The 17,733-nt window shown below is 37.5% G+C and overlaps 3 protein-coding genes across 22 annotated transcripts in view; 2 read left to right on the top strand and 1 right to left on the bottom strand.

The window, feature by feature from the left end:
* The first annotated feature begins 108 nt into the window (after positions 1 to 108).
* orb (polyadenylation element binding protein orb) lies at positions 109 to 12,238 on the top strand. Its single transcript, XM_046621675.2, has 12 exons — positions 109 to 1,315; positions 2,898 to 3,192; positions 4,767 to 4,969; positions 6,462 to 6,727; positions 7,081 to 7,207; positions 7,303 to 7,681; positions 7,858 to 8,090; positions 8,209 to 8,301; positions 8,399 to 8,564; positions 8,647 to 8,774; positions 8,869 to 8,949; positions 9,019 to 12,238. The coding sequence occupies exons 1-12, from the start codon at positions 1,295 to 1,297 to the stop codon at positions 9,190 to 9,192; spliced, it is 2,166 nt and encodes a 721-aa protein (XP_046477631.1). The 5' UTR covers positions 109 to 1,294; the 3' UTR covers positions 9,193 to 12,238.
* On the bottom strand, positions 11,550 to 14,784 carry Pex11c (Peroxin 11c). 10 transcript variants are annotated; one of them, XR_011176515.1, is made up of 6 exons: positions 14,494 to 14,547; positions 13,854 to 14,087; positions 13,525 to 13,703; positions 12,445 to 12,513; positions 11,977 to 12,244; positions 11,550 to 11,899 (listed from the first exon to the last, which is right to left on the bottom strand). XR_011176515.1 is itself a non-coding variant. In XM_046622196.2 (6 exons), exons 2-6 carry the CDS (start codon positions 14,082 to 14,084, stop codon positions 11,788 to 11,790), a joined length of 801 nt encoding a protein of 266 aa, XP_046478152.1. In that variant the 5' UTR covers positions 14,085 to 14,087; positions 14,641 to 14,784; the 3' UTR covers positions 11,550 to 11,787. The 10 variants fall into 10 exon arrangements, 9 of the variants coding, with proteins under 9 accessions (XP_046478152.1, XP_046478129.1, XP_046478135.1 ...); XM_046622196.2 differs by lacking the exon at positions 14,494 to 14,547 and adding an exon at positions 14,641 to 14,784 and having other exon boundaries at positions 12,035 to 12,244; XM_046622173.2 differs by having other exon boundaries at positions 12,035 to 12,244; positions 14,161 to 14,579.
* A 439-nt stretch (positions 14,785 to 15,223) lies between these two features.
* The window catches only part of scrib (scribble planar cell polarity protein), a 36,054-nt gene continuing 33,544 nt past the window's right edge, over positions 15,224 to 17,733 (top strand). For 4 of the 11 annotated variants that reach the window (XR_006882635.2, XR_011176337.1, XM_069133334.1 and 1 more), the window contains exons 1-2: positions 15,224 to 15,736; positions 15,914 to 16,031. Coding sequence is in view for 8 of the 11 variants with exons in the window: in XM_069133334.1 (XP_068989435.1) it covers positions 15,575 to 15,736; positions 15,914 to 16,031 (280 nt within the window). In the remaining 3 variants the exon portion in view is untranslated. Of the gene's footprint in view, positions 15,737 to 15,913; positions 16,032 to 16,542; positions 16,562 to 17,733 lie in introns of those variants that run through there. The other 7 variants (XM_046621131.2, XM_046621171.2, XM_046621148.1 and 4 more) reach the window with 7 other exon arrangements.

The following is a 17,733-nucleotide window of genomic DNA, read 5'->3' as shown; positions in this document are numbered from 1 at the left end:
CGTCAAAGGTATCATTCGATTATATTCTTAGAAGTAGTTTGCTTCAAACCACAAAATTGTGGATCATTGTAGACTATTGACTGAAATCTATAAGGCATTAAAACATAAAATCACAAAATTTCTGACAGTGTCTTCGACTGCCGGCCAGCACTAGCACCAGCAGTGATACCTCTGGTGATACACTCGTGTAAAATTTATTCACAAAGTGCATTGTTCCGCATTGTTGGACTATTATAGTGCATTACAAATCTTGCACGAATGCAACGTGGACAGGCTAATTAACTACCCCGATAAATTCTATTCTCTGTTATACCTCTGCAAGAGAGATGATGAGGATGCGGCTGGGGGGGGATAATTTTCTGCGGACGGTTAATTATTGTGTTTTCATATTCTGCAGTCAATGCTCTATTCATCTATTCACACGGTGCGAGATTTATAACGTTCGCACAACGTGAAAAGGTGATGTGGTTTATACATTGTAATATAATTTTACCGACACGAGACGCCATCGCGGCCGGGCGGGGGGAGAAGGACCGCGCAGGTCGCGGTTTGTCCGTACATGCATACATACATACATACATACATGCATACATGAATACATACACACATGCATACAAAGTCGCAGATTTCAAGGGGGTGAACGCTGTTCCGCCGCGTAGCGGCTGCGTGACGAATATCACCGTGCGTATATGTAGTCCGTACATACCTATGTGAACGAAAAGTATTCAATTCAGTTTGCCAAGCGAAGCAAGGTGGAGAAGAATGGGTGTTACGTTTCTGTCGTTGCTGTGCGTGATGGTCATTGAATGAGAAATATAAGGGAAATAGATTCACGTTTAATAATATTGTATTAAATTAGCGTGTGAAATAATTCGTTTGACAAATTATAATAGAAATGATGATGAATATTATTTGAAAATAACATTATCCATCGTAAAGAAAAGATATAATATTCAATTCAGATACCGGAATCATATATCTGGCGTTCTTCAACTGTTACATTTTAACGTGAAACATTAATTTATTTTGTAAAATTGTTATCGAATTCTCTTACCTATACATATAATATTACAAGTTCAGCTTCGACTGTTTTCTGTTTTGTTTTGTTACTCTTTTTTCTTTTAATCTGTCAGAAAAAGCGCTAAGAAGATCACTTTGCGTTTCTCGTACTTTTCTTTTCTTGTATCTGCCGTAAAATCGAGTTATCAAACCAGTATTCAAGATACTTGGCTCTAGCGTATCTAAAAAAATTACCAAGTGCAAAGCAACGAATCTGCAGCTGAGCCGGCATACGATGCCCACCCCACTGCAACAGGTAATATAAATCAATTAATATCGATACATATTATACATATACATATTTAAATTCATATACACAGGTGTAGGGGTTGCACCTTCGCGAACGAACCCACGTGTAAAACATGTGTTGCTCCATTCGGGAATTTGCACATTATGTACGTACTCCTTACGTTCGTCACGCCGCAGTATGCGCGGAACGAGCGACATCTTAGAGTGTCAGCTGCCTTTGCCATAAGCGCATTTCTTTATATCTGCAGCAATTTTAATGATTCAATTTCATCATTTACCATGTATTATGTGACCTCGTCCGTTTGTGCATCCCTTATACCGATTTACCTGAATAGTTTTCGTACCTAATTCTGTATACATATTTACGTACTGAAATGGATAGTTTGAATTTTTTTTTCTACCTTTTGTTTTGCTCGTTCTCATATATTGCAGAGAAGGTGAAGCTTATGTTTGTAAATATAAATGATGTTTGCCAGGTTATTATTCTCATTGCTATTTACACGCCTAAACGCATTGTGACGCGATATCATCAATCGTTAGAACTTTTATTCTCGTGGCCTAATAGCTTACCATTTATCAACATTTATCAAAACTTTTATTCTCGTTTACAAATACATTTTGTATTTTGAAAAAAAGGTATCAAGGGCTAAGACTGAAACTCCAATTTTTAAAAATTGGATTCCAAACGAAAGTTAATAAACGTATACGGAAAAAAGATCGGATCGCTAATGGCATTATATTGATAAATAAAAATCCATGGATCACACTTATATCGGCTGTCCTTACAGAATTCGAATTCTAATCACCCGTATGTGTATACCTGCCCGCTTCGCGGAAAATGGTTATTCCCATTGAACGGTAAATATTAAAGCCGCATAGGTCAAACCTTGCCATACATACGGATATCACCGCTCTCTGGTTTGTGTACGGATTAGGAGATCTGTTTTTGTGTTTTTCAATGGATTTCCGAGAACTCGAGAGATACAAGAGACGAGCAACTTATCGTTAGTCTCGAAACCGAGTATACTCGTAGTTATATTTTTGATCTGCATGTGCGTCGTTCTCTTACCTCACACCGACTATTTCTTATACATGTGTGTACATATGTCTGTATATGTGCGTACGCACACGCGCTAACACAAGCGCACCTGCAACATGCATGCGGAAGGATCTAATTATTTATTGATATACATATACTTACATATATACATAAATAGCTTTATTTTTTGAAATCATACTCTTCGTGCTTTACAGGATTTTTCACACAGTCATTTATTTACTACAATATCGCTCGATATAAATGTTTTCTAATGTATTGTGAAATATTTGATATAGTTCAAACGACGAGCAACAACATTATATGCATGCAGCACTCTTAAGTACATGAATACCATGAACTACCGTTGAACCGTATATTATCTGAACAGCCGCAGATTCGAGTTACTATCACAGTAGGATATGTAACGCAACGCATAATGAATAAAATACATGCGTAATAGTTGGTAAAAGTTAACTATCCAAATAATTATGTCGCACGTACGATTCGCGTATATACTATACGTATAATGCAATATAACCGTTTGTTACAGCTTGGACTACCCTACGATGCCGAATGCGGAAGCAGCTCGGAAAGTGAGAGTCATACTCCGAACCATGCCGCTCACAATCAGCATCATCATCTGCAGCAACAACGCGAACGGGAGCGGGAGAGAGAAAGAGAGCGCGAACGTGAACGCGAACGCGAACATCTCCATCAACTGCAGTCAATCAGCAGCCTGCTTCTAGATCTTCCTCCGGTGCCTTCCAGCCCCTATCTTGCTGCTCATGCCCGCGACGGATCTCACGGCTCCTGTCTGCAGGCTCCCAGAGGCTCTCTCTCCGACGGTAAGTCATGGAGTAGGTATAGCTATTCTGCAAGAATTCCCCACATTGCGGTATCTGCGGCAAGCCGGCTGTCGTGAAAACATTAATTTATATGAGATATACGTAATACACAGACGATATATCTGATATATCATTTATGGTGCAGACGTACGGGTAACCGCTCGAGGAGAAGTTTTGTAGTTGCCGATAAACGCATAATATATATAATATGCTTATACGAAGTATGCATTTTAATTCTATATAATAATAATAATAATAATAATAATAATAATAATAATAATACTAATAATAATAATAATAATAATAATAATAATAATAATAATAATAATAATAATAATAATAACAACAATAATAACAACAACAATAATAATGCCCATGCCGCCGTAGTTTTTCTTCCCGATTTGAAGATCGAACAAATTGTCTGCCTTGTCACGTCCGATGCCAAAATTGAGTGGGTCGATACCAGAAGGAGAGTCTTTTTTTATTCCGAAGCTGCTGCTTCCTTACGATATGGTCCTATATTCGCTGGTTTTGCCAGTTCGCCTCTTGGCTCCCGCTTGAATTGCTTTATATTGAACCGTAATACAAAACATATACATACACACATATCTATGTGCAATTTGACTTACTCGCGAAGCAGTCTATTATCGTCGCTGCAGCTACAGTATACATGGGTATATGTTGCACATGCACAATAGTATATATTAATATATAAATCTCTCTCTCTCTCTCTCTCTCTCTTGGCTTAGATATTTGTACTATTACACACGAACAAATATACAATAATACATAGACTGTTTAGCGAGTAGATTAGATTCATAATAAATATTATCAAATTAATATTAAATTTATGATAATATAATACAGTATACATATACCGTAACGTATTACACCACCGAGTGTACCGATGATTCATTTCACGCCGCAATCGTCATTCAATTAGCTTCTTCCGGAGCTGATTACTTAAGTGTAACAACATTTTTTAGTAAAATTTTGCGGAAACCGATATGCCAAAGAACGATATTACATCCTCAAGAGAAACTAATTCTTCTGATAAAAGTGTAAGGCATGTCCTCGTTGAATTGCGTTCGGGGCCTTTGGCCGAAAAACGAACCCACGCACCGCATTGATATTTATAAACATAATAGCCAATTTCGACTTACAAAGTCCAGTCGCGGTGTGACATATTGCATAATATACGAAAATTATATGGCAGTCAAATCGCAAACGTGTATCAGGTTATTACTTGAATTTTTTGAAACCACCCTCTAGATGATACTTCTCACGGATACACATGTGTATAATAATTAGACTTGAACGTTTCGGAAGATTCGAAATGATATAACTGCATTCGAGTTTTTTTTGTGTTAATATGCGCGCACAGCTAAAATAAATTCGACTCTATTTGTTCGTCGTTTGTTCCGTCATCGGTAATGTAATAAAATCGGCTCGCATATAAACCTCTACGCGAAACGAAACGAACATAGATACTATAATTAATACATTTTAAAAATACATGTAATATCCAGGGGGAAGGAATAACAATATTGTTTTACCGATATAATTTCTACCAGGCGACATGTCGATCTCTGATTTATTCGGCCTTGGATTACCACGAGGCTCCTTGATGGGTAGCACCGGCACCGGCACTGGCACCGGCGGCGGCTCCAGCGGAGCAGGGCAAACGGCAATTGGATCACCCGGAGGATATCGCGCTCATCAACAATATCACAATACTTCATCGCTTCGCAACCAGTCTGCGCAACACCTTTACCAGGTAAAAATTTCGTCAAAAAGTAGGAAGAAAATCGTCACCTCTACATGAATATAATATCATACATGATCTGTGCACCAATTCTATCGCTGAAAATTCCACCGTACTGTCGTTCGGCATGAGTATAGTATGCACGTAGGTAAGTGTAGATAAATGATGAATCTTATGTTATACGGTACGCATTTGCTATATCGCGACGGTTATTATTCTTTCATAAAATTCGCCATCAACATCAGAATAATTCATTGATCTTACATAATGACCCGAGGCTTTCAAAAATGATACCCGTTCATTATTTTTTTCGTATGACAAGTGATCAGCTGTTTGGCTGTGAATCTATGACAACCAAAACAGAATCGCAACAATTGATGATTCCATGATAGTTTCCCTGAGATTGGTACTTGTGTTGGATAAAAATGAGCATTCTTATACCTTGTAAAAATGTAAAGATAAAAATCGCCGCTGATTGTAGAACAATGCTTATTTTTCATTGTCGATCACTTTTTCACATCGTGAGATGGGCTCACTTTCAACACTCGGAACACTGTTTTTTTATTCCGCAGGAAAGAGCTTCGCCACCTTCGGTTCAGCGATAGTTTGCTTACATCTACACATTCCATTGGAAAGTGCGTGTAACGTAGTGTTAAGAAAAAAATTTATTTCAGATCATTATTAATGAGACTGACATCAAATGATAGGATCACTCACATCCGCCCACTTTGTGCAGATAACGAGGCATTTGCCGGCTCAGATTAAACACTCGCATATGAAATAAAATATATCTGAAATTTATTTGATGCGAGTGTGCCTCGATACATTTCGAATATTGCTTCATGCATCGTACATCATACGTTGGTGCGGTAATGTTGAAGAAAAAACTCTGATTCCATACCCTACATTCGAGATTCAAAAGACTTGTCGCTGCATTATTCGAGGGATCTATCGATTTAACTTATCTATGATACACGTACCGTTGAAAACCTTAAATTTAGACGCTTGGCAAGACTTGCACGGAACTCGAGCACAGATCGTAGCGTTATATACGAGGGGTCCCCGACCATTTGTGCGTACACGAATATGTATAATATCAGTAGGATCTTTAACGTATAGATGATGAGAATGTGTCATAAAAATAGTCGATTGAGAGCTGGCTGAGTCTTGCAATATATATGCTGATGAGGTACTATAATGGCTGGTATGTATATCGCGGCAGAAAAATTACTCGCGTTCAACCGAAAGCGGAATTCGTTGCACAAAATGAATTACGCATATCCACGCGTTATTCTGTGGCCTTGTGATCCCTTCAAAACCAAGAATTTGCAAGCCTAGGAGCAAACCGTTGGTCCTTCCGGGCCACGGTTTGCGACAAATCTGCACTTGTAAGCCAATGGAATTATGGTATAAGATTACAGCGGCAACCGCAAACAAATTATAAAACGTGTGTGTCATGTACGTAATAATTGATATTGAATTTATTACCAAATACCCTTCCCAGTATGAAGACGGACATGGCTGCTGTCCAACTACCCTGTCGCTTGATATGCCGAGTTCTCCAACTTCCGTGACCACCCCGAGCAGCCCTAGCACACCTGGCAGTGTTTATTCCAATCCCTACACTTACGCAACTGCTGCGAGCAGTGGCGCTAGTACAAATCCTGTATCGTCGAACAGTCGTATGCAGCTACAACAGATCGGTTCTCCTTCATCTCCTATGCACTCACAGTATTATGGAAGACCAATACGTGGTTCACCCTCCTACAGGTTGGCACATAGTGGATCTTGATCTACATTTACGCATTCCAATTAGATATATTTCCATTCGCAGGTCTGTACATAGAGGAGAAGCGGGCAAAATGGGACTCTTAAGGGAGGAATAAACGTTAGACCAATTACGACAACGAAATTTCTTTGCTTTTGGCTTAACAATACATTTCACGCATTATCGACATTTTTTCAATTCCTAATTCATTGTACAGAGGGTCTATTTTGCCCGCTAGGGTCCATGTTACCCCCCCCCCTCTCCGCTATATACTTGTAATGGCCAGGTTTTCTTCTGTTGTGTTAAAGTCTGGTTGGCAAAAATTTCTTATTTAATATTGTTCATGTGTTTTCAGTGACTGTGGAAGTCCTACATTAGATTATACTCCCATTATGGGATGTAGTGGCTCTCGTTCAAATTCTCCCGCAGATTCTGAAACTAGCGGTGTAAGCAGTATGGATGGATCACTGTCTGACATTATGGTAACGAATAGTTTCAATTGAAAACTTATCAGTGGTAACTACCATTATTTTCAACTGTCCAACTTAAGTCATTACATTTTCCAATTATCTTACAGAATTGCATATCTCTGAACTCTGGCTCCCAGCCCTGTTACCCACAAGCATTAAGTTCTTTGATGTCACCTGAACCAGATCTGTGCTCGAGTAACAGGACAACTGCCTTACAGCGAATGGCTGCAAAAAAGTATTTGTCATCGCCGCATCAACAGCAACAGCAATCGGCTCTTAATAATCATTTTTCTCATAATCATATTCGTAATCATCAGTATATACAAAATCAGAACAGAAATTATTTGAGCTCACTGTTGAGCTCTGAAAAAAACTGCTGTCCAGTTGGTAACTCACACATAATGCCGATCAGTAGCTCGTCTTCTAATGCCTTGGATCAGCAAACATCGCTTGATCTGGCTGCAGGATTTCATCGCATCGCTGCTTGTTAGTCTCCAAAATACACTTAATAATTTTTACGCACTAGTCCTACTGTGATGACATCGTTGATTCAATTTCTGGATAAAACAAATTGTTTACAGTACAGTTTAAACGTTAATTCCTCTGTATTGAAGAATCTTCTATTACTTGTATTGAATTTGTTCTTCTGCTCAATATTCCAGCGCTTTATGACGCAACATGTACCTGGAGTGGTCTGTTACCTCAACGCACTCAGAAACCGCTTGGTTATTCCTCAAAAGTTTTCCTGGGTGGAGTTCCCTGGGATATTACAGAGTCTCTGCTAATTTCAACTTTCAAACAGTTTGGTCAAATTCGTGTTGAGTGGCCCGGTAAGGAACCATCCGTCTCTCAGCCCAAAGGATATGTCTACATCATATTTGAGTCTGAGAAGCAAGTGCGTACAATATTTTTTGGAAATCTATGTAATATCGCAGTGATATCTACTTTGTCATTACAATATATGTATGAAATTATATGTATTATGCATATGAAAGTACTCTTTCCAATGTAAGGTCAAAGCTCTACTGGCCTCCTGCACCCACGACTTTACAAATGGAGGCAGTTGGTATTATAAGATATCGTCAAAACGTACAAAGGGAAAAGAGGTAAGGTGCCCAAGTCAGAAACTGTTCTTAAAATATATTTCTCCATGCTTTTATATAACAATGATTATGACGGTATTTTTCTCTCCAAATGATGTAGGTCCAAGTTATTCCTTGGGTATTGAATGACAGCAACTATGTAAAGTCCTCTTCTCAGAAATTGGATCCACAGAAAACTGTCTTTGTCGGAGCACTTCACGGTATGTTGACTGCAGAAGGGCTTGCTAAAATCATGGACGACCTCTTTGAAGAAGTGATTTATGCAGGTGAGGTTACGAGGACTCATTAACTTTGTTTCGAGAACGAATCAATTTTTTGTGTAATATTTTTTTTTTTACTGTACTTTAGGCATCGATACTGATAAATACAAATATCCAATTGGATCTGCTAGAGTGACGTTCAGCAGTTCGCGGTCTTACTTCAAAGCTATCACCGCTGCCTTTGTAGAAATAAAAACTGCCAAATTTACCAAGAAGGTAGAAAATCAGATAAAACATAAATCTGTAAAAAGAAAAAAGTATCGATACAAGTTTGCATGACCGAGGTGTCGGTATCTTATTTTGATTGCAGGTTCAAGTAGATCCCTATCTTGAGGATTCGTTGTGTTCAGGATGCTCAGTTCAACAGGGACCATATTTTTGTCGCGAATTTGTAAGCATAAGAGATATGTAAAACTTGGACTGTTATTAGATCGTTGACTAAGTTGCTTTTGCTTGGCAGGTTTGTTTCAGATACTTTTGCCGTAGCTGTTGGCAGTGGCAGCACTCTATGGAGTCGATGTGGCATCATAAACCACGTATGCGCAGCTCCAAGACCAATCAGGTTGTAGGACTCACTCCAGGTGTTGGTATAAAGATCCCAGGTCTTCGCAATTCGAGCAGCTCTAATATTTAATAGCAATCCCGCAACACATATTCAGCTCAGCTTCTATGTTCAATTTTATTTACATATATCGTTTCTTCACTTTTTTTCCACTCTATGGACCAGAGTTATTTGAACGGACATAATTCTGCCGATTATTTTCAAAATGGTGCAAATTCAGTTTTACTGCAGGGCTGCGGGCAGCTGGTCTGACCAAGTGAAATGGCAGACACCAGCTGATTGGCTTGATGATTAGTTTGTTGATATTATTGTAATGTTCAAGCAATCGATATTTGTAACGAGTAACGTTCAAGTTCCTATGTATAATGCCCGATAATTATCGTGCATTTGTTTGTTGAAACTGATAATTTTTATTTAGTATGTTTATTTAGAGACTGGTTCTCTTGTCAACATTTTAACCGAGAGTATCGAAAATACGATATTACTAGATTCTGTCAAAATGATGTTACGCCCCTGTTGTTTCAAATGCGGGCCCTCAAATGTTTTAGTGACAATATTTTTTACAAGATAGAATGATGATCTCGTGGTATAACGAACAACTGATTATTGTGATAGTTAATCAACCTATTAGCGCAATTGTTAATTTCTCAAATTTTTATGAAATCACAAAAAATGCTGTTACGCGATATTATAATTGATTATTCTTTTAATGAGACTTACATTAATGGACAAGCGCCGTTGTTAATTGTTCTGCTATGCACTGAAATACCAGAGCTAGGTTAATTGTTGAGATATAGGGGCCAGGTACGTATATAAAATAGTATAAATATGCTATGCTATTTCTTGTTACCGCCGAGGCCCACAATATGTTTTTCTAATCGCAGTAATTTATAATATTATTGCTTTCTGTTATAGTTTTACATTAGATTGTACAGTGTAGGGGTGAGATATAGTTACACCCACTGTAGCCATAAATTATGTTGTTAATTAGAGCCGAAACTGCTTGCCAGTGCTCATTGGACTGTTTAATCGTTGACGAAATGGAAAAGTACACGGTCTACGATTCTGGAGCGGATTGTAGTGAATTGATTCAGTTTTTATTTTTTGTTAAATTGATATTATCTTGCCTTTTTTTTTTTTTGCAAAGAGATCTTTCAGCTCATGTTTCAAATGTTTTGATACGATTTTGTTACCTAAATGTATTAAATTCATATTTTGCAGATATTTATTTATTCCTAATTTCCAAACTTCATGATATCCTTTTCATAATGGTGGTGGTTTTCACGTTTTCTTTTTTTTTTTCTTTTCTTTTCTTTTGATTCTCCTATCATCTACAATGGGTTCCAATCTATACCTTGGATGTCTAGTGAACTACCCTATACTTGATTTCATTTTTCGCTAATTCCTATCGACTGCAGTAACAGGCTTGACTGTATGATCGTAAGGCAATCCAAAGAATCTCTTGGATGATTCAAGCAATATTTCTACTCAAAGCTTTGCTGAAAGAGGAAAAAAATTCATCAAAGCTGTTTGGTGCAGCACAGCTTCAAAGTAACTGTGTTAAAATCAATCTCAGCTTTTTCACGTCACACCATCTTTATGTGGAGCGTATGATGAATTGTCGAGCGAATAAAATAACTCGCAGTGCAACAAATATGATCAATATTACGACATAAGGAATATGCTGATAATGACTAATATGTCAATCATACGAGAAGATTAATGTTCTGAAGCAATTCCAGTGACAAATAAGGAGATTTCTTGCAAAAGTTTCAGTAACGTTAGCAAAATGCAGTATTCGTGATGACAAGAATCATTCAAGTTCAATTTGAATCAATTTGGAATATAAAGTAATATTGGTGATTCGTACGAAAATGTTTTTAAATTCGAGATATATGTAAGGTGTATATAACGGAGACATGATTTGTGTTCAACACATCAAGTGATTGCATAGTCAAGTATACCGAGCGGACAATTCTGATTGGAGGGATGATTTTTCTTCTAACCAGATTAATTCGCTGCTTTTGCTCCATGTGTTAAAATTAAACACAGTTATTGGTTTCCGATTTTCAACTGAAATTGGATATTGTACACTTGGCAATAGAAGGAATCCACAGCTTTTAGAATGATAGTTCGAGTAAAATTCTTAACAAATTTCATCTTACTGGAAATGTCTTATTTACCAACTTTTAATGCGCCGTGCCTTTTAAAATAATTCGCATAGGTTTTATCCCAGTATTTGTGACACAAATTAATTTTCACAGTACTTGAAACGTGCAATACACAGGGTGATTATTTATTGCTGTTGAATGAAGACTGTTGAAAAAAATGTGCAATATCGTTTGTCACATATTTTGAAAACTTTTAAGTAGGGCCAAGTATCGTTATAACATAAAGAACGAGCTTTCACAATGGAAAAGTTGAATAAGTGCCTGTATGATTGGTTCATTTTTATTAATGACAACAATGATGATGATGATATTAATAATGATAATAACAACACATTAATAGATATTCAATTCCAACAATATTAACAACATTCTGATATTAATATATACAGGATAACATATGCATTAATAAATAATTGTACGATTACAATACCAAGCCTTCGAACAACATCAAAGCTTTATTCTCAATAATACTTTATAACGCTTTAGCCTTTTCCCGTTAGATATATCCTTGTGGAAGCATAATGTGTAATGCAAACCAAGTCGTTGAAAACAATAAAAAGTGTTCTTGATAAGTAACTACCCCGTTGTATCTTGCATTACCAATCATGCTGAAATTCAAAATTTTCGATGCTGTTATCAAATCTTCCTGAAAGTAACCAAGTATTTTAGATATCTATTTTATTACTTTTCATAAAGGTAGAATACTTTTCCATTTACTTTCGTTACATTGCGAAGTGGATTACTTTTTTGACACTGTACGTTTACTGAACATCTGGTACAGTACTATTAATGATGAGACAGTCCCAAACACTCCCACATGCCATGTCTTGAGTTTGCCTCCCCATAAAACTCCAGATGGCAAGTAATTCACTGCATAGCTCAGGTCCAAGATTAACCTTAGGCAAGACAGTGACTCGTCACGTTGTTGTACATCCAACATGCGTGACGCTAACCTGTTGTATTAATTATCATAGTTATTGATCTTGTTTGAATTCACTACAAGCATTTTCTTCCAGCTAGAAATTTAGTCGTATTATAAAGTTTCATCCGTACACTGCAGGATCCCAAAAATCTTTCAAAGATACGAATATGTCTTAACTATCGAATGTGTGACATTACAAACGAGCAATGTCTCAGTAGCGAATCTACTCACCCAATGTTGCTCTCAGACTGTTGTAAGCAAACCTTTTGCTTTTCTAATTGGATCACTTTTCTTAGTGACCTGAAAAAAAATAAGGAATAAATCAATAGTGGAATGTAAAAAGATTGTCAGGGCTAGGTATTATTTAAAATGTACAATGCAAAAGGAGAAATTTAAAATACATATGGACACCGTTTTCTATTTTCTATTTTAAATGTAACAATGTATGCATTCACCCATTTTTCAGATACTGTTCACATGTTTTCTCCAAAATTTCTTGCCCAATATTTGGAAATGATTCTTTTTGATTGGGATAAATTATGATAAAAGAGGCGGGTCATCACATAATTTTTAGCTTAAAGCAAGGGTATTTAGCTATGCATCAATCTTTTTGCTCAAATGAAAAAGCAGTGATTTGATAAATATCTCGACGGTATTGTATGTAAAAATTGGGCACGTTTGTCAGAAGTTTGTTTTTTTTTTTTTTTTTTGCAGAAAGATGAGAACCTTTTGAATGATACTCCACAACTAAACGGTAGGCAATTGCAGTGCTTGCATTATCTTTTGAATTATGACAACTAGTTACATTTGACAAGAATCTTGAGAGTTGCAGTTTTCTGTAATTGAAAAACTGTTTTTGAAATACAATACTTGTCTATCGTCGTGTACACTGGTTGCACATTTATTCTCACACTGTGATAATCTGGACTAACAGAAGACACACCAAGGACAGGTAGTTATACGAACAATTGCAGTTGCTTGTCAGAAAAAATAACATGAGTATAAAATAAAATGACAAGCAAGAAGGCATATCTCGATTGTTGGGAAAATATCAATAATTTCAATATGGTGCAAGTATATGCATTTTACATTTTATAAGTCATTTCAAATCCTTATTTTACATTATTCAAATTTGTGAAAGCATTTCACCCAGCTTTGCAGATCATACCAGATTTAAATATAAAACCTAAACAGTGCAGTATTTGGGTAACTTGTGACTCCAACCATGCGGTTCGGAACAATGTCATGAACATAATCAAAAGTCGACGACATTCTTGGATGTACAATATTTTTGTATTATGTGAATCTTACTTTACTAGAGACAGGTAAAGAGAAATCACCCAACACCAAGTAGTGACAAGGTCCAACGACGCAACGTTTACTGATAAAATTTTGCATTCTCCAGCCCAGCAGATATGTTCAATTGGGCTGAAAATTACATCCAACAAGTTTTTCAACAGATTGGCCCATCTAATAACCCAGTCAGGTTCCTAAGGCAGGGGAAGGGAGAGAAATTGAAAATTCAAATCTAGCAACTTCTCAAATATGATGTAAAATTTAGCTATCTGCATACAAAGGACAGATGTAGATATAATTTTAAAAAAAAGATACGAAATTAGATTTTGTTAATCGTGCCATACCGCTTTGCCCAAACCATAGCTGACGACGTGATGCAGCATGGGAATATCATCTAATAGCCGCAACATGACACGACAGCCACTAATTTGGTTAGAGAAAATTTGTGACTTGATCGCGACATTTTGGGATGAGGCAATTCCAGAAGTTAGCTTGCCTAAGTACGTCAGTAATCTCAACACCTTATCCCTTCCATGGTAACTTTCCAAAACTTCTATCACAGTTGCGATATTCATGTCCTGGATAAATATGAAATTTTATTCAATTCAATTTTGACAGCTGTGCTGTTGATATTCCTCGCAAAATGTTTACACTGTAGGCTGTTGTACGTCAATTCACACGATGACAGTTCTCTGATAATTTCTTCGCGTGCGTCAAACATTTTTAAGGTTATATCAGGACGAATTGGATATGTCAGTGTGCTTATGAACCTCGCTAAATATAACATATTTCCATCAACTTTCTGTAATTTGTGATCTTGTAAATCCAATCTTTACCTACGCTTTTCACTGATTGTGAGCTTTTGAATTATTTTTTAAACGTTTTCTTCGAGGTATTAGGTACTTTCAAAACCTTGTTTACAACGTTATAGGATCATAGGCGTTGAGGGTTTCAAGTGGTTTCAAGAAAGGTGCTCATACAAACATGTTTCTGCAAGTTACAACCATTTACAACTTGTTTCATGCAGGGAACCTCCGATGCAACACATGTATGTACATACATACATACATCCATACAAGGTTTCGTTGCAGCATTTGCTTGCTACCGTGGTTAGTCGGTTAGGTCGGTTACCTTTTCACCCAAGATGCCCTCTGTAGATAGTTGTTGACTGGGTTGGGTGAATCGGGTAAACAATGGTAGAGTACTTCTGTACCGCCTTGGCGGGAGTGACGGGAGGCGTGAGGTATTGACGTCAACTTATTTTTTGGGTCTGCGATTTAGTAGCACCCTCTAAAAGTTCTGACATGAAATAGCTGCTTGAATCAGTGAAAAATGAGTCAGTATCAGGACTATGGGAGATGCATTTTTTAATAATAAGTCTATGTGTTTCCCCTGCCAAGTTACCGATTAGATTGAGAGGTTCGGTCCAACTATTGCTCTCTTTTTCTAATTACGGTTTCAGCTCGGTGCACAGATATCTCTATTAGACTTATGACGAAAACGCAAGCGTAAGCATTCGCATTCGTACAAGGGGCAAGGAAAACTGCTTGCCCCTCATTCTCACTTGTTTTTCACTCCGTAAAGCGGTGATAAGCTTTATCTAAACCAATCAGGAGGCGGCCTTAACGGAAAATCTTCTTTTCACGAGTGAAGAATAAGGAAGAATCAGGCCCCAGGTGTAGCCGGACCGACTTCAAACCTCAATCCGCCAATTCAGTGCCTGAACCACGTGACCCGTCGTAATGAGGTTAACTAAGGTTAATAAATACATCTGAAGATGGCGGTACTATCAAAGAGTCTATTTTCAATATCTATTATCGCCGTGACGTTCGTGGTTGAATAAGGGAGGGGTACTTCTTGTGCGCCGTGTTTGTCGTGTCGTTTTGGTGAGACGTGATGACGTCAGACTTGAAGGCTCGAGCCGTGTTTGAAGCCGAAAAGGGCGTGAAAGTGTGGTGTGCTCATCATTTTATATAATTTATTTCATTAGAAATATGTACAAATAGGTGTAGTGTCTGAGTGAATTGTTAATTATGTTCGGTGCTGTCTGTGCGTGATAGAAAACATGTTTCGTTGTATACCGATATTCAAAGGGTGTAACAGGCAGGTGGAATACGTTGACAAGCGTCACTGCTCGTTGCCTAGTGTTCCCGAGGATATTCTACGTTATTCACGTAGTTTGGAAGAATTACTTCTAGACGCGAATCACATACGTGACTTGCCGAAGGTACGAGAGCATGAAAACAATTTACTTGCAAAAATAAAGTATCGAATGTAATTTTGAACGGAAAATCAAAATAAAGTAACAAATTAGTGAAAAAAAGCAATGCATAAACTTGTCGAAAAAAATCGACATTGTTTTCAGGAGATTAATCTCATTTTTCACTGTTGTTATTTGTTGCAGAATTTCTTTCGTCTGCAAAGACTTCGACGATTAGGACTAAGTGACAATGAAATACACCGCTTGCCGCCCGATATTCAAAATTTTGAAAACCTCGTGGAGCTGGACGTGTCAAGAAATGGTTAAGTGTTTGCTTGTCGCATTAGGCATTTTTTGGCGAACCGTTGGTATAGGTACCAAAATGAACCAAAGTATAGTATACGTGACGCTCAATACTGTTCCGGTACCCCTTAGATGCCACACCAGTGGCTCGTCAAAAAATGCTTATTGTTTGGTTCTAAAATTCCATTACTTTCACCCCTCTTCTGCTTTCCCGGTAGATCCGAATCCCCCCGCTCCTCCATGTGTCGGTCTGCCGCTGTCTCGTAATTCTTAAAAACTCGCGATCGTTTTCCATTTTACCGTTTTTTTCTTCAAGAATACCATGATGTCATTGCTCATAAGTATCATAACGCCATACGTATGCTTGTAGCAAACGCGAAATTGAATCGAGTCTTGCACTGTGCATTGAATTCCTTGTATCGCGGGGGCGGGAGGGGCGGCATGCGGGAGGGACAATGACCAGTAAGCATCCATTACAGGAGAGAGTCGGAAGTCGACTGGCACTGTCCTATGGAGGGTAACCCTGCGTACACTGTCCCAAATGAACCCGTAAGATGCATGAACTATACGCCGTGTACGTACTACGTAGTCGCGATACGCGGGCGGCTTTACGTCGCTCACCTATTTTACTATACTGTGACGGCTACTTATCTTGATCATCTCGTATTTATCTTGAAACATTTTGAATAGCGCTCACTATCTTATAAACCTTGCACACGTAAGTCGACGGGAAATGTCCTCAATTACCCCGTAAGATGTATACGTCGTATACGTACTACTATATAGTCGCGATCGTGTGCGACTTTTTACATTCTCTCACTAACTTTACTATAGTGTAAGGGCTATTTGAAACATTTTCAATAGCGCTTACTACTTTATATACCTTATACACGTAATTGTATTTTGAATTTACGAAATATCAACACACTCATTCAAAAATACCCGATACAATGGTTCAATAACTAATGTAATACATTATCAAGGAAAATGCCGATCATTCGTAAATCGGCGTACTTACAAATGCGATTGTCATTATTATGCATATGTATTTACGTACACGTGTACATAGGTATCCATGTATATGCTGTACTCGAAGAAGTCCTGTGGGCTTAAGCATCCTATTTCTGAATGTATCGTAGATCCAAGTCAAGGACACCTGGGAAATGCCTAAAAAACTGAAGTAACATTTTGTAACCAAGATAACCTAACCATACACTGTTTAATCACATTCTGATATTACACCAGAGACAAACTTTTAGTTATTATTGACCTGGTTGAATCGAAAGAGTCCTTTATTTCACCAGATTAGATCAATCATTCCTTAGATAGTTCGGGTTTTATGTCAGCAAGATGACAGGAAAGAGCAATGAGAATGATTGCTTTATCCATTCCATTTTTCGTTATTTAGTTTAAATTACCATTTGAACTGATTCTAGTTCGTATATACATGTCCACTGTATATATTATGAGTAAGGACAGTATTATAATACGAACGGTGCTCATTACAATTTTTAGAACGAGCTTTGTCAAAGGTTATGAGCTTGTCTCTGTAAACTTCAAAGAATGGCGACTGATAACAGTAAAATGTTGAGTCATTATTTGTTGCTCGATACTAAGAATTCTTGTGTGCTCGATCAGCTGCAATATTCACTCATACTTCACACATGTATTGTGAGCCAAATTATTTATTTATATTGAAAAGTTATATTACTGACAATGCA

Source organism: Neodiprion pinetum, chromosome 1, assembly GCF_021155775.2.
Source record: "Neodiprion pinetum isolate iyNeoPine1 chromosome 1, iyNeoPine1.2, whole genome shotgun sequence".
Classification (NCBI taxonomy): Eukaryota; Metazoa; Arthropoda; class Insecta; order Hymenoptera; family Diprionidae; genus Neodiprion; species Neodiprion pinetum.
This window is presented reverse-complemented; position numbering and strand designations above follow the sequence as displayed.